This window comes from Drosophila gunungcola, unplaced genomic scaffold (genome assembly GCF_025200985.1).
Source record: "Drosophila gunungcola strain Sukarami unplaced genomic scaffold, Dgunungcola_SK_2 000001F, whole genome shotgun sequence".
Lineage (NCBI taxonomy): Eukaryota > Metazoa > Arthropoda > Insecta > Diptera > Drosophilidae > Drosophila > Drosophila gunungcola.
In genome coordinates this window covers 11459487-11483370 of record NW_026453197.1, presented here as the reverse complement: position 1 = coordinate 11483370, position 23884 = coordinate 11459487, and the positions used below count along the sequence as shown (strand labels likewise).

The 23884-nt window shown below is 38.3% G+C and overlaps 4 protein-coding genes across 7 annotated transcripts; 1 reads left to right on the top strand and 3 right to left on the bottom strand.

Moving 5' to 3' along the window:
* Window positions 1–197: 197 nt before the first annotated feature.
* On the top strand, window positions 198–1301 carry LOC128263349 (anamorsin homolog). Its single transcript, XM_052998376.1, has 3 exons — window positions 198–411; window positions 499–995; window positions 1056–1301. The coding sequence occupies exons 1-3, from the start codon at window positions 276–278 to the stop codon at window positions 1167–1169; spliced, it is 747 nt and encodes a 248-aa protein (XP_052854336.1). The 5' UTR covers window positions 198–275; the 3' UTR covers window positions 1170–1301.
* LOC128263348 (protein yellow) lies at window positions 1199–3759 on the bottom strand. Its single transcript, XM_052998375.1, has 3 exons — window positions 3403–3759; window positions 2049–2454; window positions 1199–1990 (listed from the first exon to the last, which is right to left on the bottom strand). Exons 1-3 carry the CDS (start codon window positions 3633–3635, stop codon window positions 1313–1315), a joined length of 1317 nt encoding a protein of 438 aa, XP_052854335.1. The 5' UTR covers window positions 3636–3759; the 3' UTR covers window positions 1199–1312.
* A 985-nt stretch (window positions 3760–4744) lies between these two features.
* Window positions 4745–22069, bottom strand: LOC128263344 (gamma-aminobutyric acid type B receptor subunit 1). 4 transcript variants are annotated; one of them, XM_052998368.1, is made up of 17 exons: window positions 21017–22069; window positions 17012–17266; window positions 13244–13378; window positions 13007–13177; window positions 12724–12940; window positions 12101–12266; window positions 11808–12039; window positions 11594–11743; window positions 8748–8890; window positions 8561–8684; window positions 8375–8491; window positions 8106–8313; window positions 7785–8041; window positions 7588–7725; window positions 7225–7405; window positions 7027–7094; window positions 4745–6763 (listed from the first exon to the last, which is right to left on the bottom strand). In XM_052998368.1, exons 2-16 carry the CDS (start codon window positions 17261–17263, stop codon window positions 7054–7056), a joined length of 2532 nt encoding a protein of 843 aa, XP_052854328.1. In that variant the 5' UTR covers window positions 17264–17266; window positions 21017–22069; the 3' UTR covers window positions 4745–6763; window positions 7027–7053. The 4 variants fall into 4 exon arrangements, with proteins under 4 accessions (XP_052854328.1, XP_052854329.1, XP_052854330.1 ...); XM_052998369.1 differs by lacking the exon at window positions 7027–7094; XM_052998370.1 differs by lacking the exon at window positions 21017–22069 and having other exon boundaries at window positions 13244–13372; window positions 17008–17088.
* Window positions 8920–11586, bottom strand: LOC128263346 (uncharacterized). Its single transcript, XM_052998372.1, has one exon. It carries the CDS (start codon window positions 11529–11531, stop codon window positions 9021–9023), a length of 2511 nt encoding a protein of 836 aa, XP_052854332.1. The 5' UTR covers window positions 11532–11586; the 3' UTR covers window positions 8920–9020.
* Window positions 22070–23884: the final 1815 nt, after the last annotated feature.

Sequence of the window (23884 nt, the reverse complement as noted above, 5' to 3'; positions counted from 1 at the left end):
CTTAACAATTAGTTTGCAGTAGTGCAAGTAATAGCTGTGAATTATTTATTTACGTATAATTCTTAAGAGGTTTTTTACATTGCATAGCAAACCATGTCTACTTCATTTTGATTGAATAGCAGTAAAAAAAAACAGTGATCTTCAGTGATCACTTTGCATACTATCGATTGTGGCATTCGATATGGCCGATAGCTTCTTGCCGTTCTGCCATATCTAACTTGTGAAATCGCGGTGCGGTGCTTGAACCTTAAAGATATTCTAGAAATTCTGTGGCAATGGAGCAATTCAAGGGTCTGAAAAAATCCCTCTATATATGGACGGATAGCGCTGACCTGGACAAGCGTGTGGAGCAACTGAAAACAGCCACCGGGGGCGAGGTGGCCGTGGAAAATGTGCATCGCCTTTCGTTTTGTAAGTTGCGTGCGGAGTGTTTTATTTGTTTGTCTAGCCAGTCCAATGAGTCGGCAGATTTAAATCAATAGTATTCATGCATTCCAGCCTCCTATGCCAACTCCAGTTTCGACCTGATCGTGATAGAGTGCGCCCAGCTGACCGACAGTTACGTAAAACTGCTGCACATGCTAAAACCTAGTGGCAAGCTGCACTTGGTGTCCTTCATCGGACCGGCAGCTAGTCTTCTGCAGGAGGTAAAGTTGTCCGGCTTCATCAACTGCCGCGAGGATGCAGCGGATGCCCTGACCGCCGAGAAGCCTGGCTACGAGACGGGCTCCTCGGCCAGATTGTCCTTTGCCAAAAAGAACGCCAGTGCTGTGAATGTGTGGAAGATAAGCGGCGACGATGAGGAGCTGATCGATGAGGAGGATCTGCTGGACGAGGAGGACAAACAGAAGCCAGATCCGGCTGGCTTGCGCGTCTGCAGCACCACGGGCAAGCGCAAGGCCTGCAAGAACTGCTCTTGCGGCTTGGCCGAGGAGTTGGATACTGAAAAGGCGAGCCAGAAGGCCACCGAGAACGCCAAGTCCAGCTGCGGAAATGTAAGACATTCTATTCTTTCTATTTCTTTCTTTTCTAAACATGAATTCCCATAAATACAGTGCTATCTGGGCGACGCCTTTCGCTGTTCCACTTGCCCCTACCTGGGCATGCCCGCCTTCAAGCCCGGGGAGAAGGTGCAACTGGGTGACAATCTCCTGAAATCCGACATTTAGTTTAGCCACTCCATGACACACCCAACCAATCACGTTTCAAATAGTATATTAAGCTGACTTACTAACAAACAATAATGTCATATTGTAAATACAAAAATGCACCGCGTCACAAACACAGCGTGTAGATTCAAATATCCAACTGCTCACATTTCGCATGGTGTACCCTTGATGAGATCGCGGTTCTGGCCCATCAAAATGCGATAGTTGACGGCCGAGGGATCGAGTTCCTTGTACAAATACGTCGGCATCTTGTCGGACAGCACCCAAATGGTGCCCTCGTTGTCGATTTTCATGTCGTTGGGGAAGACCAGAGTGTGCGAGTCGGAATCGATCAGACCCTGGGTGTCCGGAGTGTAGGGACGCTTGATGTTCCAGCAGGCGATGGCGTCTTTGTTTACCTGCGTATAGAAGATGACGCCGGTCTCGGGATCAAAGACCTCAGCGGTGGACTGGCCATTCATTCCACGGTCGCCAACGTATTTAAAGTCGTAGTAGGAATCTCCGCCGGTCACATGAGATTCGTTCTGCAGCACTCGGTTGGAAACCTTGAACTCCTTGGTACTGGCCAGAGCATGGAAATAGATGTCCTTGGAGTGATCCGGATTCATGGGACCGACGGCCAGGCCGAAGACACCGTCCGTCCACTGGAAGTTCACGCCGCCCACATTGAAATCGCCCTGCAGCGGATCAAAGTGGAAGAAGTTGTGCTTCACGCGATACGATTTGTCGTTCCTCAGCGAGTACACAATCACGCCGTAGGCGCCCAAATCCGGGATATATGCGAAGGCATCCTGGCACTCCGAACGGTCGGCATCCACCACCTAGAAATGAGGTATATTTATCAGTTTTCGAGTTCATCTGTCGCGAATTTTAACTTACAATATTCGCAAAGAACGAGTCTTCCTTGGATTGATCATCCGGAATAGTGAAGCGACGCACCAATGTATCGGTCTTTAGGTCAAAGACCAGAATGGTATTGGGTGTAATCTTCTTGGGACTGCCCAGGATGTCGGCCAGACCCGTATCGAGAACCCATAGACGATCGCACACGTCCACCTGAATTCGGAATGTAGAAATGATGGTCGAGTTGTTCGTCAGCTGAATGCCGGCATCTTGAGCCTTGTCTGCATCCAGGCGTCCGCCAGATGGTGTCTTCTGATCCTGCGGCTGCACATCAATGGGCAGCTTGTTGGCCTCCCAACTGGGATACGGGTGCAGCTTCGGGGACTTCTCCGTCGAATTGAGATCGATGTAATTAAGGGTGGCGGCTACACCAGCTTTCCATCTACGATTCAATAGAAAATTTAATTAGACTGAAAGATGATCTTTCAAAATTTAAGACTTAGAATAAACCTACAAAAAGTTTTAGCGATTAAAAATAGTATTTTTAGGCAAAAACATTAGTATATCAACCGGTTTGTATACAAGTTTTTAGATCACACTTGCTTGGTAAATACTTCTGTAATAATTATAAGACTGATTGGCCTGTGTCTTATGATTAAAGTCTTAGCTTTTTAGATTAAAGTCATATTTTCTAAAATCGCGTTTTTTGATTGCATTGCTTAGATAATTGTTGACCTCTCAAAGCTTTCTAGTGGAACTTTTTTGGGGATAAACAATTTTGAAATTTAATTTGATGTATTAAAAACTTGTCAATTAAAAGTAATAAAGGAAAATGATTTAATTTAATTAAATGTATTCGGTTTCTATATTTTGGTAGACCATACCTGACAGGGTTTGATGCGAGTTGTTTTTTGTTTTGATAATTCGATTACTCATATCTCCCGAAAATGGGATTTGTTTTTGGGTATTTTTCGCCATAAAGCGCATCGTGGGTAAGTCCCGATAAGTAATGACGTCATGAATTGATCTTGTTTACTAGTTTTTTGAAAGTTCTGCTTTAATGAGAACAGTTATTTTCCATAGAATTTTCCGGTCAAGTGTTTTCACTTATTAAATTATAATTAACCTAATGCTTTGATTTGCATTTAGAAACCACGATTTCAAATGCAAAATAGACTTACACAAAGGAAAAAAAATGATAAAGCTAACTAGCCAACGAGGAAACCGGTTTCCACTCTTGACGCTCGATGATTTTGCAAGTCTAGCTTGACATTTAATTACCAACAAATCCAACAAAAAAGGTAAATATTAAAAAAATTAAATAAGAAAAGTTAACAAGGGGTAACCACGCATTTGTTGTCGGTTTTCGGTTTTAAATGCGGTAATTTACCTTGGCACAGTGACAAAGATTCTGTTTTGCCAGCGCTCCACGCCCAGTGGCAGGTTGTTCTCCTCAATGTAGTGGCCATTCGACTTGGCCTCCGCCTCGGCCTCCGGAGTGGGCCAATCGAAGGCCAGCTGCTTCCACGAGAACTTCTCCTCCAGCTTGGCCGTTGCACTTCGGCTTAAACCGCCGACCAGGCACAAGATTAGGCCAAGACTCACAATTCCCAGGGATTTCATTTCGGAATTTTGGTATTCAACAGTTCGGTTTTCTGGGCTTTTCACTACCTCCGTTCGGTTTGAGTTGAGAACGCTAACTGCAAGAGCTTGGATCGGAGTCGGGCTTAATATGTTGGCTTGGAACCAATTCGACTAAAGCTTAAAGCTCAGCACTTGGGGATCGGATCACGCAGTGTTATAATCTGTTATATTTAAATACCCAGCTGTGTGTTGGAGTTGTTTAATGGTTGGGGGTTAAAATTAGCAACATAAGCGGAAGAAGATGTCGACTTTGTGCACTCAAAAGGCACATCTGGAATATCATCAACTGTACAGCGAACCCCAAATTATTGTTGACAACTAATGGGTCATAGAAATATCACCAGGATTGAACCTAATAAATAGGAAATAATAAATCCAAGATAAAAATGCACTTTAAATGGTTATGCTTACTTATTCTTTATCGAAAAAAATATAAGATAAAAAAAAAATGGCATAAACAATTCAAATCTTGATTTAATGAATAAAGGTTATTGATTCTCTCATTAAAATGCAGCACGAGTGAGGTGCAAAATAAAATGTTTGCTTTTAAGAACGATTTGCATTTTAAGAAAATAATGTGTGGAAGATGTCAAATTATTAAGACTGATTAAGTTAAAGTAAACGCACTTTAAATTTAAACATTTTACATTAAGCTTTAGCTAAAAAATAACCGACTTGCAAATAAAACTAAATGATTTCTATAGTTTGGTTTCTTGAACAGCTTTCTTTTGGCGCTGCATATTTTGACAACCCACAGACAGTTTCAAATTAAGAAGCTAAAAATCAAAGTTTACTGACCTCTGCGGACAAATTGTTTGATTATTTGTGTTTAACAAAGATTTTTTTGGTACAAATGAGACAAAAGTGAGACTTACTTGACCTATTTACGTATATATGAATAGTAGATAAGAACCAATGACATAGTTCTTAAATTTCAAAAAGAAAGAAAATAAAATAAGCACAAAATCAAGCCATAAACATTATTTTTAAATATGTAGAATAAGTACACGAAGTTAAGAATAATAGGTAAGGTACGCCCTTATATATTAACTAAGAAATACAATCCCACCATTAATACAGTACTTAAATAATTCTGTTTTGTGTTTTTATTCAGTAAAATTCTCATTTATTCCTTTTTATTAAACTTTAAATTAATTCGTTAATGTTACATTCATAAGAACATACCGAGTTTTTCTTTACTTTGACCTTTTGTTTTTCCTGCATATTGCTACCATTTTGTGTGGTTCATATTTATTTTGTCACTAACAGTAATTTTTCACTTTTTTTGTGTTTTCGTTTGAAATAAATCTGGATTTATTTTACCTTTGCTTTTTCTATTTACTCGTATTTATACAACAATTAGCTTGGCTAAACTGTGTCTTACTTTACTAAAAGTTCTTCTTTCGGCTGTGATTTGAGACAAAAGCATAATGTTAATATTGATTCGGATTTGAAAACATAAGTCGATTAAATTGTTGCAATTGCAGATTCGGTTGCTTCTGGTTGTAATTTTCTATAGTGTTAAGGAGGCGCAGCTAAATGCTCTATATACAATATACATGATCTCGAGTTACACGTCTACCCTAACAGCGTTCCCTATATGTATACGAAATACAATCCAATTAAACTACAAATTCCAACGATCCTTAACAAATATCAATGTACTAGAGATGTTCTTTGCCATGTGTAAATTTCATATATATATATTTCAATATTTTTATATATAATCATTGTTTATCGTGTGTATAGTATTCATTTCTTTTGCTTGGTTTTCCATTTTATTTAACGGCTTAGATTTTAAAGTCTTTCATTTCGTAGGAATTTGATGTTGTCTATGTACGTTTCTTATAGCACTTTTCGTGATGGAATTTTCCCCTTTCTATTAAATTGATTGAATATGAGTGAGATTGAATTTAAAAGATTTGATTTCGTTGAAGGGTGAGTGAGTGATAGTATGTTATGCAAGTGAGTGAGTTAATTATTTTGTCAATAGGTTTCAGTTAAGTTTTAGTTTAAATAAAGTCAATTCCTATATAACGACGCCCTCAATTATGTTCGGTTTCTCTTCATTTCCTGTGTATAATTTATATACTTTATAAATGCAATTTTAGAACTTACAGTAGGTTCAAAAATTTTTCATTACCATTTAATTTGTCTATGTATAACAGTACATAAAAATTAAAACGTTTCTTGAGCACTTAACCCATCCATAATATAATAATATTAACTTTTGATGCTACACTAGTCTAAGCTAAATGTATACATATCCTTTCATTATCTAATATTTGCTAGACTTTTCATTCGATTTGTGCTATTTACGACTTGCTGAAATGTAAACTATTAAAACTTTATCGAGTGCACACTTACACGTCACACACACACACATGGATCTATACAAAGTGCCTAAAGCTAACTTAGCTAACATATTGGGAATCAAACCGAATACCCTGTCGAGATCTATAGAGTTCCATAGTTTGATTCCCGGAGTCTAGGAGTTTGGTTTGTATTGCCGCGACCTGGTTTGGAAAAGACACGTAAACAAAAACTGAGAATAAGGAGAAGGCCGCCAGTTGGGGGTTTTCATCTATGCTGATTAATTATAGAGAGCTCTTGGAGAAAGCACTGAGCAACAGAGGTTCAAACAGAAAACTTGCTTAACTCAACAGTACAGTATTTTCTAAAAAAACAACGATTTGTTTTCTCTTCTTGCGTTTAAAAATGACTAACTTTAACATGATCTTTTTTTTAGGTATTTTCTCGACTTACTAAAGTTTTTGGTTTTTGTGTTTCAACTTTAAAGCCTAACAATTCGCTTAGTTCAGATGCTAATGTCGTGTTTTTCATTTTAAAGTTAAAAGTATTTCGTTTTCAATATTAATTCTAAACACGTTTAAGGTACAATACATATTTCATTATTCTACAAAATTGCTGCTACCAATTCACTTATTTAGCTCAGCTTAAAGTTGATACAAAGTTTATTAAGTACGCGTTTTTTATTAAATCCATCTTCCGTTAGCATCATTATTTGCATTTCATATTTTCTGTATAATTCACCTATCACGCAAAGGAAATTGACAAGTTTTTTCATGTACGATGCTCATGAGTATCTGAAAAATAAATGTATAAAGAATTAACAAATTTTGGATATCCAAAAATAAGGTATTTAAGATTGTTAGAAACGTGATACAAATTTTATGCATATTCAAGAAAGTGTCATTAAAGAGTACATTGCAAAAAAAAAAAAAGATTTGTGTAATTTTAGAATTGTAAGGAACAGTAGTGCTAATAATGCATAAAAGCTTACATCAATGAAAATAGTTGCGTAAAGTGCTGACAATAAGTTTGCAAAGCATTAACATAAGCAAATAACCTTTAAACTCCATTTATACTGTTGTTCCTAATCAATTGTGTCAATGCCCACGAAAATAGCTAAAATTTCTAATTAAAATTGAGAACATTACGATTATGAACGTCAAGCTAAACCAACGATGGTAATACCGAGTACCACATGCAACTGGTAAAGGGGAATTCTGGTTGGATCTCTTCTTATGGATCCAGTTCTACTCACCTTGTGTGATTGCGAGTGTGGCTGCGGGCGTGGCATGTGCGGATGTGTTGATGAGGGAAGCGGGCTGCGAAGTTGTCGTGACGGTGGCAGCGGCGGCACCTGTTGCTCCATTCAGTTCTGTGCCCTTGGCGTCGCCCCGCTCCACCAGACGCTGTCGCAGGACTCGTATCTTTTCCTCCTTCTGCAATGGAAAACACCAGACATACTTAATAGTTGCCTCTATTACAAAAAGCTAAAAACAATATAAATACTATATTATATTTAATAATCATATTAAACTTATTAATGCTCGAAAAGTGTATTTTTTATTAATGTATTTTTGATTTTTAAGTTTCAAGGTAGATTGCAAATAAACTATCTTACCTGTGTTATTAATCGTTGTAATTCCTCGTTCTCGGTAACAAGTTTCTGATAGCGTTCTTCATCCTCCTTTGATATCGCCGAATCGGGATTGTATTTCGATTCGGCCTTATCCTTAGGATGACGTATGACCTCAATGACCTAAACGACATACAAAAGGACTAGGATTATGTTATTCTTACAGGAGTTAAAGGACTTACCTTTGGCACAAATATCAGCAGCATGCTTAGGAAACAACAGAATATCACAGCTAGAGCAACGAAGGCGAACGACGCGTCCTGTTGCGATGCAATGACCATGCCCACCGGAGCTGTTATCAGACAGAGGACCACCACATTGTAGATGCTCATGCCCACATAACGCGAATCGTTGATCTGTTTCACTTTAATGGAGCGCGTCTCGTACGCCAAAAACAGGCCAAACACCAGGATTAGCCCCTTGAAGCCATACACAAGACCTAAAAAATAAATATTCCATTATAGTAAGAGTTTTGTAAAAAGTGGAGCGCCTTTGGTACATACCCAACCACATGGAGTTGCGTTGACTTTCACAATGCTCAAGCTCTGGACGTATTTTAATATCATCAGTAGTAGATACTGGATCTTCGAGTGGGAATGTTTCGAGATAACGCTGCAGCGGATCAAAGATCTGCCATGAGAGTAATATCACTAAATCTATTGATAAGAGGCCCGAAACCATGGTGTATAGCTTCCAAGGTTCCACTTTTTTCTGCAATAACAAAATACTGTTTAGTGTATCCTTAGAAATTCCGAATATTTGATAGTACAACCTTCGGGTCAGTTTTTGCTTTTGTTGTAAATCGGTGCACACGCCAGACCTTGCTGAACATAGCACCGTATGCTAATGTAAAACCGGTGGATAGTAACCAAGCTCGAGCTTGACATATCTAATGGGTAATAGAATTTTACAAATTTAATATCGAATATTGTGGGGTTTTTGAAAAAAGAAAATTTACCTTTGGATATTCCTCGGGGCTAACAAAACGTCCGTCCATACCCAGTAAGATGACAGATATTAGACAGATGATGACACCAATTAACATGATCGTATTGCAAACGGGATGCGAGGATTGTATTACTCTGAAAGTCAAAAGATCTGAGGTTATCCCGGAAATGTGCAGCTGTATGCTGATGATCATCTACCTTCTATGCTTATTCCATATATTAAAGATGATCAAGGCGAAGGCAACAAAGATGCCGCAACTGGAGATGGTGCACATGCACACAAATAATGGCAAGGACACGGTGCGTAGAACATGCGTGACAATTGTGCGATCTTGAGGAACCTTAAATAAAATATTTTAAAAATATATATACGAAATAATTTATTAAAAATCTTGTTCACCAGTGATATAACCAACGTATTTGTGTATTGAATGCCAATTTTATTTACAAACTATTTTATACAAATTTGCATTACAATGAATCATGATGCCTGAGCACTTTCTCCACCCTTTCTCGACTTTTTTCGTTAGCTAAAAGCACATAGAAGGAAACCTGACCATAGCCCTCTTGGTTGGGTTTGATATTACGGGCCCACATTTTACATGTTACGTGGACACGTTCATTTGCATTCAAATTTTTTATTTTAAGGGCCACTATTCGATTAAGATCGTTTGGGCCGAAGAAAGATTTTTTATCATTATTAATGACATACTCAATTTTTTCTTCAATATCAGTGTGCTCTGTTCTGAACGCTGGCTCTGGATGGAATTCAATCTGAACATTCTTGTCCTGATCCGTTCGGCAAGTGATCCAAGTACGGTTTTGGCGATCCTCATCCGATGTGGAGTTCACCAATAGGCTCTTTAAGGCCGCAAAGTCAACCTCGTCAAGACTGGCACTGACGAGCTCATCGGAATCAGTGTATGGTTCCGTCTTGAAGCCAATTATGCGATTAACTTTAAGAAAAACACATGGCTCTCCGCTGGGATATCCGAACTTTTCATAAGCATTACAAGTTCCAAATCGTGGGCTTTGTCCAGAGCCGCCATATTTGTTCAACAAAGCCATTATGCCAGCATACTTTTCCATGACTTCAGTATTGTTCCGTGGATCGAATGCGATCGTATTCGGATTAGTACGAGGTCCGATAGGAGTAAAAGTTACAGATGGTTGGGTCATCTTGAGCACTGGTGAATTTCTGGGTGATACGTCTGTGATGCAATCGAACCAGGCCATCGAAAATAGCAGGACAAATAAAATATAGCAAGTAGCAAAGATCACAGTGTAAACATAGTGACTTGGACGGCGTAGTTCATATTTTCCATGTGTTCTATTGTAGAAGAGTCTGCGCCATCCGGTTCTTCCCGGAAAATGATACTCGCAGCCCTTGTAATAGGCACGATTATCATTTTTCATTGGCATCTTGTAGGGACCATAATCCGGCGGTGCATCCACAATGAGCTTGTTCAGTTTTCGATTGTCACACATAATGGGGTTCATGAAGAACACCTCAGTTCCATCGTCAATGGGCTTGTAATGTTTATCTGTGTTTGATCCTACGTCCCTAAACTTTCCTCCACCACTATATTGTTCAGCAGATATTCGTGGATAATTGGATTTGGGTAGGACTTTAGTATTAACTCCAATTTCCCTTGCTCGATCATCCAAGGGTCCTATATCTATGGGGTTATCATCTGATTCAGTTTTATAAACATACTTCTTGCGATGCTTTTGCACTTTATCAGTGACTTGGCCTATATCTCGCCGTTTTCCATCATCGTGGTATGCTCCAAAGTCGGGTTCCTCAGCCACTGGAGAGACTCCTGATACTGGGGTTTTTCTGCTTATATCCGTGTTGACTCCTATAGATCTGATTTTGTTATTTCTCTTTCCTATTTGTACCTTTTGGTTTTCTCCCAGTGGCTGGCGTTCTCCAGGGATTTCCGAAAATGTCTCTGCTATGGGAAAAGTCCACGGTCTCTTTGACTCCAACTCTTTTTCTGGTTCCGGAGAAGGTATCTGCTCATCTTCATATTTTTTCAGACTTTCCTCCTCAACTCTTTGAGCAGCACGTGAGATTTTTGTATTGGTTCCTCTGTGCTTTATCGGCACACTACCATCATCATCACTAGAGGTGTCCTTCCATTTTATTTCGTCAACATGACTTTTGCCAGTTCCTGTAACCTTGGAACCTTTTATCTCATCAATGGTTCTGGGTTGCTTAAGAAAATCTCTAATTAACGCTTGTTGATCCTTTAGCTCCTGTAATTTTCCCATTTCGAAAACTTCAGTCAGGATCAGGGAACGATCATCATTAGTTTTTGATCGACGATAGGTACTACCTAGCATAGTCAAAGATCCAGTTGAATCGATTTCGGTTTCTTCTTCCTCGCCTTGAAAACTTAGAGCAGAATTGATTTCTTGATTGCTGGAAAATCGACGTCTGAGACTACTGTCTGGCTCCCAACTTTGCTTTTTTTCAGAGTTATCTGCATCCAATTCTGATGAGCGCTCATAATCCATCATATCTGCCAGATATGTTTCTTTATCAAATGAATCAAATGGCTCCCTACGTCGCCTTGTAGAGGTTCCTTCATCAGCGTTTTCTGGTTTGGGTTTCTTTCCTTTTCCGCTTGAAGTCTGTGGCTTTTCATCTTCTGAACTTTTAAGCAGAGATTTTCCAGTCCCTGTTGATTGATTTAGATCTTTCTTTTTTTCAATGTCAGTTTGGCTGCCCAAATTTCCCTTATCAAATGCCTCTTTTTGCGCTGCAGAACCCGATACAGCTATTGATGATTTTTTCGGTTTTGCTCCTACTTTGGGACCAGAAGAAGATTGTGGTCTGTTAGCTTCGTCATCTTTTTGACTAAAACTAACTGAGGATGCTTCAGTATTACTACCATCTTTTGCCGACTTTCGTTTCTTTCCGGTTTCATCTAAAGAATCTTTTGTATTTTTCTGTTTTTTATCTTCGTCAGACATTTTTTTGGTTTTACTAATAGCAATGACAGGAATGATATTCCAAAGGCCACTGTTATGCTTACCTTGCCACCTATCCACTGTTCAGTATTCAGCCACGATAGATTATCCAACTGGGTATCGTAGTAGCCCAACTTCTCGTACTTGCCATTTACCATCTGTTCGATTTGAGTTAAGGCAATACGATCGCCCTGAGAACTGAATGCCACCACACCCTACAAACAAATTTTTAATATTATTTAACACTAGTTTTAATTATTATTTAAATTTACAACTTACCGAGACACCCAGAAACTGTGTTGAGTTCATGGCAGCATAGATTTCATCGGCAATTTCCTTGTCCGTATAGGTGAAATCCCTCAGCGATTTATTTCGTTCCATGGTCTTGTTGAAAGCCAAAGCCACGCTCCACACCGCATCATAAGCAAGAGGTGCCTCCTGATAACCCTCCGGATAGCGATCGTGATTGATGTCATAGCCCTCTTCGATTAATGCCTGATTCAGTCGATGTCTGTTCGAAACAATAGCATATTTACGCAAAAATGTTTAGTAACAAGCCAGGACAGACTTACCGAAACTCTTCTGCAGTCATTCCAGATATAGTTGTCTGATTGTTTTGATTCCACATAAGAGCCTCTGTCGTCAGATGTCCCTCGGCAGCTATCCGCATTTGCTCCACTGTGCAGGTGATGCCCTCCGCTTTTAGGTTGACCTCATACCAATTGTCTTCGTACCAGCCTGAAAAATAATTCCAGGTTTAATTTAATAAAAGGATAAAATATACAAATAAATACATAGTTGATTTAAATTTTTATCAAATAAAAAATCACGTAGCCGACTTGTTGGTTTGGTTTTTAAGCTACTTTTATATATTTTCTAACTTCAATTAGTTTCTCTTGATGCACTTTATAAATATTTTGTTTAAATAAATTGTTTATTTAACTTTACTAAGGAATTGAGGTGCAGTTTCCTTGTTCATTATTATAAATAAATTAAATTAAACAAACTGAAAAGTACCTTTGTTTTTTCTATTCAAATTTTAAATAAATATTTATTTTTACAAATATTTGATCAATAATGTTAATTAAGTTGTACTTTTATTTTGTTTTTGAAATAAATTATTTCCTTCACATGTTTGTTCCTTTTCTATGGTACCAATTAATATATTCCTGATTTTCAGGCCTTAATGACTCACCAATAAAGAACCATACATGGGCCCGGCCATATAGCTGCTGTTTGTACATTTCGCATAGTACCCTTCTGGCGGCCACGACATAGAAGAGTCCCACGATGATGCGTGCATCCTGGCGTCGCAAGTTGCGCACGGCGTCTGTTGGATCGGAAAGAAATGATTGTCTAGTTACGATTTCAACGCCAGCCTCCATGCATCGATTCTCGAGATCCTCTACGGTCTGCAATGGTTTGGTAGTATTATAGTATTATGGATAGTGCGGAGTTAATTATAGGCCAAAACATACCGATATAAAGACCTCCTCGGCCTGCTGCAGAATGGCCACCCGAGACCAGCCGAATTTCTTCATCAGCTTGATGCGGGTGGGATTGTGCACCGTGGCCGATGGATGGGTGCGGAATAGAGTGGGAAACCGCTTGCGATCCGATAGAGCCGGACTCGAGGCCCCATAGCAGAGCTAAAACAAACGATTTTGATAATTTCAATGCAGCCCATCGACTAGCGTTATGCAACTGCCACTTACCACAATGAGATTCCACATTTTGGCAGCCTCGGCCACAGTGGTGCAGACCGTACTGCATCCCGCCAGCAGCATCAGTTTTTGCGGTTTATTGTAGAGCAGATTGTACATCACGCTGGCGCCCAAACCGGGCTCACACTATAGATAAAATGGGATGGAATGGGTTGGGAAAGTGAATTAGCCAGTTGCCAAGAAAATTATATTCGCCGTCACTCTTCGATAAATATTCATACATAAGTGGGTTTTTGCTTGATGGCCGGCGGGATGTATTGATTATGACGACGCCAAGCCACGGCCCTTAAGAAGTTATTAATAGCGAATTTCCTGTAATTTATGTGTCTGTCTTCATTCGAAGATAATTATTGAAATTATTAATTTGCTTTGTGATTCATGTGCACCAATTGATGCGTATTAAATTGTAATTTATGGCCAAAAGGGTTAGGTTTGATTACTGGATTACCTTGTTAAATAACTTGCAGGCACTTATGTTGATGTGTAATCTAATTGCCAATGTCTTTTAAAATTAAATTTTAAAACAAAATTAAACTTAGCTTTCCTTTCGGCTTTAGCTTTCTACCACTTTATAAACAATTTGAGTAACTTAATGTTGCTTAGACTTAGACTTTTAAATTTTTCAGAGCGGTGGAAAAACATTGTAGCTTGATTTATTATACGAATTGTTAGTAGTTTTATTTCCATACTCAATACCCTTGCTTATTAATGTCTCCACCTGGATAATATTTTTCCATTATTCTTTTTATTAATCCCCTTGCCATGGCATTATCAATTAAACAAGATTCATTCATGACAATGAATAATTCAAAACGGGGTGCCCCATCCTCTGTTTTTTTTCCTCACGTGGGAGTGATGTACATACGTGTATCCACATTGACCATATAAATGATTCATTCATTCAGTTATTCATTCTCCCATTCATTCATTTACATGGCAAACTCGTTTTCGCTGTTTTTCGTTTCCTTACTTTTCCCCAAAACCCCCTTTTCTTCCTGCTTCTGACGACAACTTTCATATTTCTTACTTGCCTTGCGTGTAAACAACCATTCTAATTGTTTTTTTCCCTGTCCTTTTCATGTCCAGTCCCTGTTTATGCATAAGTATTATCCTGTTCATACTCCCCCATCTATTTAGATTTAGGTGTGGGTTTCTGGGACTCAAGGCATGCCACGATATTAAGCCTAGCTCTAGTTTAATAGTTTTCCTTTGTGTTTTCCCCTTGCGTAGAGTATGCTAATTTTTTAGTTAATTTGGCAGATATACACTGATATAAGCTGAAATTCATTGCAGTTACTTTACACTATTTTAAAATTAATTTAAATAATTTTAACTCTTTTCAGAAATCGGAATGATGAAAATTAAAAAGAAAGTAGATTAAAGTAAAACACATTTACTCAGTCTGAATTGTTTATGTTTATTTTTAATGTTTGTACTCGAGTAATGAAAATAAGAAATACGTCGAGTCAAATTAATTAAATAAACTTTTATAGCTTGCAAAAACTGCCAACAGCACCCACTCCCATTGCGCAATAGTTTTAAACACAGCTAGTTACCTAATTTCCTTTTTTAAGAGCAAAAGTTTTGACAGCGCTTTTAAGTCATCTAAGCGGTACAGGTAAAGGCACTTATCCGTAAATAAAGTGTCAGCTACGCAAGAGAAAAAGCTCGTGGCAGTGCATTTTGAAATCGATGTTGTATGTGACACTTGTCGGAAATAATAGTGGTAGTTCCGTAGCTTATTTCAAATAAACCGGAAGGGCGTCAGATGGTTCGGTTAGCACTGGCTAAACATCCTGCTTTGTTTATATTTCTTTATTCGCTTCTCTGTGCTCCTGAGCAGGCTTCTTTGGGACATTTCACACATCAAAGTAGGTCAAGCAAAAGGCAGCGGCAAAGGCAAAGGCAAAGGCAACCATTGCGTGCGACCTTTGCCCCTTGTCGTTTGCCATGTGACGTGGATTGTGAAGGTGGTGGTGGAAATAATGGGGGTGGTGCCTTTGGGGGCAGGGACAGTGGCAGCCTGGGACCTGGAGATGGCAACTAATTATGCAGCATTTAACGGAAGCTGTTTGCCTAAGCCACAAACATAACGCGCCCGACTAAGTCCAGCGAGGCGAACTGAGCTGAACTAACCAGAGCAGATATGAACAGAACAGGGACTGAGACTGAACTGAGTTTACCTCTCCGCCTCTGTCCTTATCTATATGTCCGTATCTGTATCTGGCCCTTGAATGGGTGTGGTGTTCTGTGTATGTGGCCTACGATATATAGTGTAGTATAGTGTAGTGTAGTGTCTGTCCCTCCTGGCAGCCTTGAATAAAAATAACTCAAATGATGAGCTACGGCTGGGCCGGGCAAAGTGACCTCATTCAAAACTCAAAACAAGTAGTTAAGCTTTCGCTCACTTAAAACTAATGAGGTTCGCGCTTATAAATAGGCAGGCCCGTACAGCCGCCAAAACCGAAATTGTAACTGAAACTGTAACCGAAGTAGTCAAAACCGCAACAACTGTACCGCAGACCCTTAAAATGAAAAACCCACAAAAAATGTGCAAAATATGAAAATGAATAAAAATAGTTTAGCGAATATACAAGCGCGCCAAGGGGCATTGATAGCGCCAGTTATCTGGGAAACGGGGAACTGGAAACTGCGTCTTTTACTGGCCATTTATTATGATACATGGCTTTTTTTGATGGCGGTTATTTGGTTAATAGCCTATTCTCTATTAGCTAACAAAAGTTTCAAAATCAACTGAAAAGGATACTTTTTAAAGTTGATTTAGTGCTGGGTGTTTCATTTATATTGGTATATCTTTTATTTTGCTATTTAAAGGGCAAATTGTAAACAACATATATAAAAGGGGTAACCTTTATATTTGAATTTATAAATGTAAACAAATAAAGCTCAATATGCCAATGCGTACAGGTGACCGCTGAATAAATACAATTAATAATTTTTGAAATAAAATTGATTTCGTCGTTTGATGATAGGTTTTTCAAAGAATGAATTATAAAATCGTTGTTTTACTGTGTTTCATAATAATGTGAAATGTCTTTAATAAGAATCAGCTATTTCCAAATCAAGTTTTTAAAAAGTAGATTTCCGATTTCTTAACTGTTAAAAATATATAAATATAATCAATAAATATCTAAGCCAAATGTTTTATAGTTTTCTTAGAACTTATACTTTTTATGCGCATAAAAAGAGCATTACCCGACATTGATCGTGTGGCATTGTTCGCAGTAATCTTATTGTTAAATACCTTTTATCAATTACAAATCACACCCATAAAAACCCGATTAACCGAACTCTACCAATATAATTGCTGCTGGAAATGTGGTTCGAACGTGATTCGGTCGAACCTCAGTTACAATTTATGTGCGGTCATTAAGCCGAAACGTTTGCCAAATATTGTTGGACATGGTGAATTGGTGGCGAATTCAATTTGTGGAACACACATGCGTAGCAATACCCTTTAATGCGGCATAATAAAACTGTTTGTCCTTTGTTAACAGACAGGCCAGGCCCAGTCCGCCAACCCGAAGCCATTATCCCCTGGAGAAATATGCTAATGAATGCCAGTGCTCAGCCAGCACTCCAGTCATCAGTGAGGAGAAACAAAAACGAAACAAAATAAGTGGCACCCAAGGGTATGTGACAGGACACCAGAGGAGGCTACATATAAGTAGGGCTTATCGCGTTCACAGTGGCCCGTGTTCCGTGCTCCGAACTCGGCACTCACTGCTCACTACTCACCTCGCTGTCGTTGCTGTGCAGGATGAGCTTGAAGCCCGGCAGCAGATTCGGCTGCTTGTTGACATCATCCAACGCCAGTCTTGCGGCAGGCATACACGCCTGACCGCCCTGCCATCCTCCTTTGCCGGCTATCGGAAAGATGCCGCCGATGTGCAGCTCATCGGGCCTCCCGGCCACGCCCCCTTTCAGGTGCGGCGAGGCGATCAAACAAAGCAAAAATATCCAAAACGTAACAGCACCATCACTTGTCATATCCTGCAAGAAAGGACCACACAGAAACAGAATCAGAATCAGAATCTAAGGACATCGAATAAAATGCTTGAAATGTGATTACCGAATTGCCAAGCGAACAAAATACAAATCGGGGAATACAAATACAAATACAAATGGCAATACAAATAGAAATATAAATATAAGAAGGACACCCGCAAAAAACAAGCCCACCAGCGATGGAAACCGAAAACGAAACAAAAACGGTAAGAGGCGAAATGAAACCAAACCAAACCAAACCGAACCAAACCAAAGCGAGCGTCAAGCTTCGTTTTATGTGCCAAAGCAATTTTTATGACTAAATCGGCAAACGTAAGCAATTTATACACTTCGGTGTGTTCCTGCCGATGGGGTATGCGAGATACGATGTGGAACTGGGCAGCAATAAAAATATGAAAATTATTTTTAGATTTTACATTGATGAGACAATTTTTAATTTGATTTTGTACCGCAAATTTAAGGATCTACTTATATAAATGGCACTAAGGGTCAGCTAAATCCATTTCAAATGTATATTCCCTTCTTAGCTGTGATTTTTTGGTCACAATTAACTTTCTTATACTACAATAATATAAAGTTTATGTTATGTGAATAAATCATATGAAGGGCATTGATAACCATATATCAATTTGAATTATGCTTAATGCTTACTAATTGCCAAAAAATTAGAATCAATTAAGATTTAGATATCTAATTTTAATGCTCAATCATTTCAATTTTAGACATAAATTTTTAGCCAATTTAATGGTTTCTAGCCAATAAATCAATGCAAACAACTCTAAATAAAGCATATCATTCTTCTTAATCCACTTTATAAAACGTGCATATTAAAATCGTATTATTGTTGCATACTTTTGGGTTATGTTTTTGGTTGTTGCTTAATGCTGGATTAGGCTTGAGATTTTTCTTTATTTGTTCATATATGTATGCGTATATCGTTTTAAAGGTTTAAGAGCTTTAGTGAAAGCTTGTTTTTGTGTTCGTCTTAATGTATGCAAACATTTCTAAAGAAAATAAACCAATTTAGAGCCAAATAAGCTTGCAGGCCAGCAAATCCATTATTAAAATTGAAATGAGTTTTATGCATCTTTTATAACTTTTTGCTTACATTTTTCTTTTCAATTAAGTTTACTATTCCATCATTCGCATAAATCATAATATCAAAAATGCTTTGCTGAGTTTTATATGCCAACGGTAAAATTTGTTTTTTGTGATGATAAAATATGTATCATGAGAAATAATAAAAATCATGTAAGTAATGGCATTAAAACTGTTTTTTTTTGTAGAATATATTATACATACGACAATTTGGATTAGCTTAGGTCTGTTTCAAATCGACATCCTTTCTAAATAATCAAACGAAATAAAAACATGCAAACCAAAGCCAAATGCTATTTTTCACTCTCCACGTTAAAAGAAATAAAATTTATCCAATAATCCGAATTCGATTTCCCCTGACATTTGAATTCATTTGAATTTAGTCAAAGAATTTCATGTTAATTTACTCATTAAGAAGCAAACTGCGGTCAGGGCAACGATTCTGATCCCACACTAATCCCAGAAAATAGTTATCGCAATCCACATGAAGCCAAATCAAATCTGCAACAAATTCAATTGTTTACGGATCGAATTGAACTTGGATTTAATAGTAATTGTCTCTTTGTCTCCCACTCTATCGTTTTTCCTTTATTTGTCTGCGTGTCTGTGTGGTTTCTATTTTAGTTTTGATTTCGAAGCTTTTAAGCTTTGTTTCAATTGAGATTTGTCGAAACAAATAAATAAATAAGCAGTATTTATTTGGCGTTGTTCTCCTTTTTCGGTTGTCCTGAGTTTGTTGTTGTTTTTCTATTTTTTTGTCCTGAGCAAGGGCATTTTGCGCTTCGGCGCCTGAGTTTTATGGCTTTTACTCGTCTACACCCCCACTTCATCTGTCCGCAGCCCCTTTGGCAATGTTCTAAGCTCCTGCCACAAATTTTTGTTCTATAAAAAATGAAAGAACTTTTATGTTGGGGAAGCCTCTTTATCTCTGTGCGTCCTGCGTTTGAGAGGTACACTCACTCATACTTACAAAAAAAATAATTTAAAGTATGAATTGTAATTTATACACATTTTATCGTCAGCACGTTTTATAATTTATTATGGTTCTTAAACACTTAGCTTGTGCATAGTTCTAAGCGAAATATCCACTTAAATAAAGGTACTGATTGATATCTGCTCGTAGACGAACATAAAATTCGTACCCACATTGCGTATACGTTATTTTAGTATTTCGCATAACCCTTACAGGATAGTCATTTAAAATTTAAGAACTTATTTGTTAAATGGTTTTATTTAACAAAAAGTAACCCTCTAAAAATGTATTTACATTTCATGGTAATTTATTTGATGGCTCGTGTTTGAAAATAAACGAATCTAGAAAAACTGTTTCGAAAACTTCCATAATCTGGGGTTTCACAGAAATCTTTGTCAATCAAATTCGATTCCAAAGAAACAGTTCATCAATGTTAATTTTAACCATGTTAATGACACCATGAAAAAGTTACCTACTTTTTTCCATAAATTTTAACATGTAAAATGCGTGACTTTTGGGTGACAAGTTTAAAAAAAAAATAGAGTCTTTGTTAAAGCATACAAAAATATAAAAAGCCATATTTGTCGTGGCTAAAAAGTCTATTTGTCCTCTTCGGATGATGAATGAGGGTTTTTCATGCACAAATAAGTCTTTTTTTAGCAAAAACATTTTTTCAGTGTTTGCATACGAGTGCCGTGGGTTATTGAATGGAAATGCTGTCGGTGGAGCATACAAACATACACCGCTGTAACCACTCCAAATTTGTTTGCCAGTTAATCGCACTGAGGCGCGTTAATCATGGCGGTTTGTCAAGGGGTGGTGGTGCGAGGGGTGGTTAAGTGGGTGGTGCTTGTTTAAGAGGGGGCTAACTCGACTAAGGTGTGGTTGCAGATTTGGCGAGTTGACACCTTTGACGTAGAGTTGCTGCTGAAGTGGCACTGAGGGGGGGATGAGCGCTAAGGGGCTAACTTCCTAGTGACCTAGTTTACAAACGCTCATACACACACACACACACTCACACCCAGACTCACAACATTAATTACGCCGAGAATTCTGCACAAAACGCTACCAATGCTTCACTTCACTTGGCTGCCTCTTCACCTGCTGCGCCTCTCAACATAGAGAAAAAAAATTATTATAGATTGTGATCGGCTTGTCCTAATTAGCTTCACGCAATTCTTTGCAATAGGTGCACATCAGGTGAAAAATATTGAATATAAAAAGGGTTAAAGCATTAAATAAATAAGAAAATCTTATACATTTTTCTTTCTGCGTAGCTTTTATTCAACTGATAACCAATTGCGGAATAAGGAAATTATGTTGTTAAGGATTGAATTCATATTTTTCTTTAAAATATATAATACATTAATTGAATTTAGTTTTTCATTCATATCTCTTTCTTTTTCTAATTTTCTCAGGAAGTTATTCTTACTTATTACGTTTTTTATTATTTTTATTATAGATTGTCGATTTTAGTATCTTTTTCTTAGAATATTTGAATATGTAATTTTTTTTTTGGTACTTTTATTTTCATTCTCTGGGTAATGCTATCGACCTCGAACAGCAAAGAACAATTTGATTTAATAAAGATTCTCTATTTTTTCAAAATATATTCTGTGTTTTTTTTTGAGTGTGTACTCTCGCTCACTTTACGCTTCACTTACTTTGCGTATTGCCGTTTAAAAATGCGATGTTGTTGTTGCTGTTGTTGTTGTTGCTACGACTGCTCTCGCTTGTATACTTTGGTGGTGCTGCTTCTTCTTTTCGGTCTCCGCTTTATCCTTTGCCGTTGTTTTTGTCTTTGTCTGCTCCTTTGCTCCTTTGGCCGGTGCTTCAATTGTTTCATAAGACGATTGTTCGTTTTGCGCTGCTCCTTTTCGCGCGGGCAGGGGCGTGGGGGGTGTGTGTGTGTTTTTTTTGAGGGGGTCACGGTATTTCCAAAAAAGGGGTCAGGGGACAATTCAGTGTTTGTTGTTGTTGCTTGTGATGTTGTTGTTGCTTTTATCGCTGTTGCGGCGGCGTTGTTCAAACATAATTTGATGACTGCGCACTACAATCGATAATCCCATGCACAAATGCAGCTCAGCACATCGGCATTGGCTTAAATCCATTTTAATGAGCACGGATCCCGATAATTCCGTAATCCCCAAACGATAGCAATTCCTTTGCAGGCCCTGCTGCTCCTGCTGCTGCTGCTATCTTTTATCCTCTCTTCTCCTATCCCTTTTCTTTTTATATATGTTTGTTGCACTTTCACAAATAATACGAGAGAAAAAACTGAGACGTGAGGGGCGTGAGCTTTTTTTGTCAACTTTGTTTGAGTTGTTCGGATTGCGGTTTACCTAAAAAGTATTCGACTCGCTATAACTTTTTTTGTACACTTTATCTTTAATGATTTTCGTTTAATTTCTTATCAAACTAGTAAGCTTCTGGCTGTGATTTGAGGACCATGAATTATTAATGTATTCGTTTTATTTCACTTGATATTTATCTTTAAACACTCTGCACTCTATCAATTCCCGCACCGTAATTCCATTTTAAACGTATTCTTTGAGGTTTTCCGTTTGTGCTACACCTTTCTGGAGTAATATTTTATGCACAGAGTGGTGTTTTTCTTTTTGTGTCTATTTTTTGTACAGACTTTTTCGCATTGTATTCGAGGGATGAGACGCGAAAGGCTCCTGCTGTGTTCGTTGTGTTCCACATGTATCCGACGACTGGAACTCCATGACTGACATTAACATTTTCGCCTTGCCAGGACGAAAGCTTGGCGAGCAGGAGCTTTTTGGGGAAAGCTCACGGCTTCCGCTTTTCCGCTTTTCCAGTTGCCAAGTCGGGTCTTTGAAGTTTCGCTTTTAGTTTGGTGGCCAAGTCGAAAGTCGCGAAACTCTCCGGGCAATTACGGTTATTAGGTAGTGGGGGTTGGGACTGGGATTGGGATTGGGGGTGGGGCACAAGGACGAGGGCGGGTTTAAGGACACCGGTTTTATAGAGTTGTCAAATGGCCCCAGGAATGGCCAGTCAAAACATCAAAATTCACTCGCAATTGGCCAAGGGCAATGCAAAAGCAACAACGAACTACGAAGTCGGTTCGAAGGGGGCATTGTTTTGAAAGCGAAAGGCCATATAATGGTTGGTGCACGCCACGCCACATTCAAAGCCAAAGTTGAGTTTCATTTTTTGGGGTCGCCTCATCGAGTCAAACATGCAAACACGCACGGGCCAAGGTAAGCAAGGTGAGGTCCTTGTCATTTAACTCACTTGTCGAGTTGACCTTTGTTTGGTTGGTTGTCGTGCGCCAGTGCACGAGTACAACACAACACATAATGCCCTACTGCCACGCCTTGAGCTTGATCCATAGCAACTCGTACCTTTGCTACCCACACGGTGTGTCCCCTCAAACCCAATGAGTCCCTTAGACCCTCCAAAAATCCCCATATCCGCACTTAGCTCCGAAAACAACCTTAGCCCCGGGTTGGCCATGTGCATGTTTGATGAGCTTATCAAGGCTCCGGGATTATTGAATATTTTCGAATCGATATGGCCTAAAGCCTGGGCCACACCGTTAGTTGGCACTTTAATTGGCATTTGAATAAATCATCGGCAATTGTGCAATTAGTTTGGCAACCTCAACTGTCCGCTGAAGTCGAAGGATTTTGCGGTCAAAAATAAACTATTTGCATTGCCCGAGTGTTCAAGCCAAGAATTGAAAAGTTCACCTTCGTCGACCGGGGAAATCAATTACTCAAATATTTATATCTGCATGTGAAATGTGGCCATGCTGAAATGCACTTGTCTTGAAATCTGTCAGAGAATAACTATAAATGGTAAACGAAGCTGCTGAATGGATTAAATAATTTTCAGATGTGTGGATAACAGTGACATGAGTTGTGGGCCAACAATTTGATATACTTAATTCATTGTTTATTTTTTGTATTCATTTCGAAGTCAGTTTGAACAGAAACTGCACTAAATAAATCAAAAACAAATTGGTAAACACAAGTTGCAAAATACTACAAATTAACATTGTTAAATTTTGATAGCAAAAGTTGATGGATTTATATTTTACTTCACAAGAAAGGGGTTTGTTGAGATATAAAACCTTAGAGTTTCACCATAACTTAGATGGGTAGGGGCTTTGTTTAAGTTTACTTCTTTACTCATGTTAAATTTTGACTTAAATTCATTGTTAATGTACTGTAATGAAGAGTAAGCTTTTTGACATTTCTTAATTTTAACTTAGTTAAGATAACAGGCAAAAATGGTCTAAGCTTACAGCTATACAAAACACAATATTGTGAATTGATAATGGAGTATATAATTTTATGATGTTGTTTTCCAACTGCGGTGCGACAAAGGATATTTTAGGCCATTTGATTCTTTGTCAATATTGCTTAGTCTTGTTAAAGAATCTGCCAGTTCATACAAATCGACACACACTAAAAACCACACGTACTCTCATAAATGCTGTAAAGTAGGAAAAAAAACTAAATAAATAAATTTAAACTAAGATGTAGGTACCTGTTTGAAAT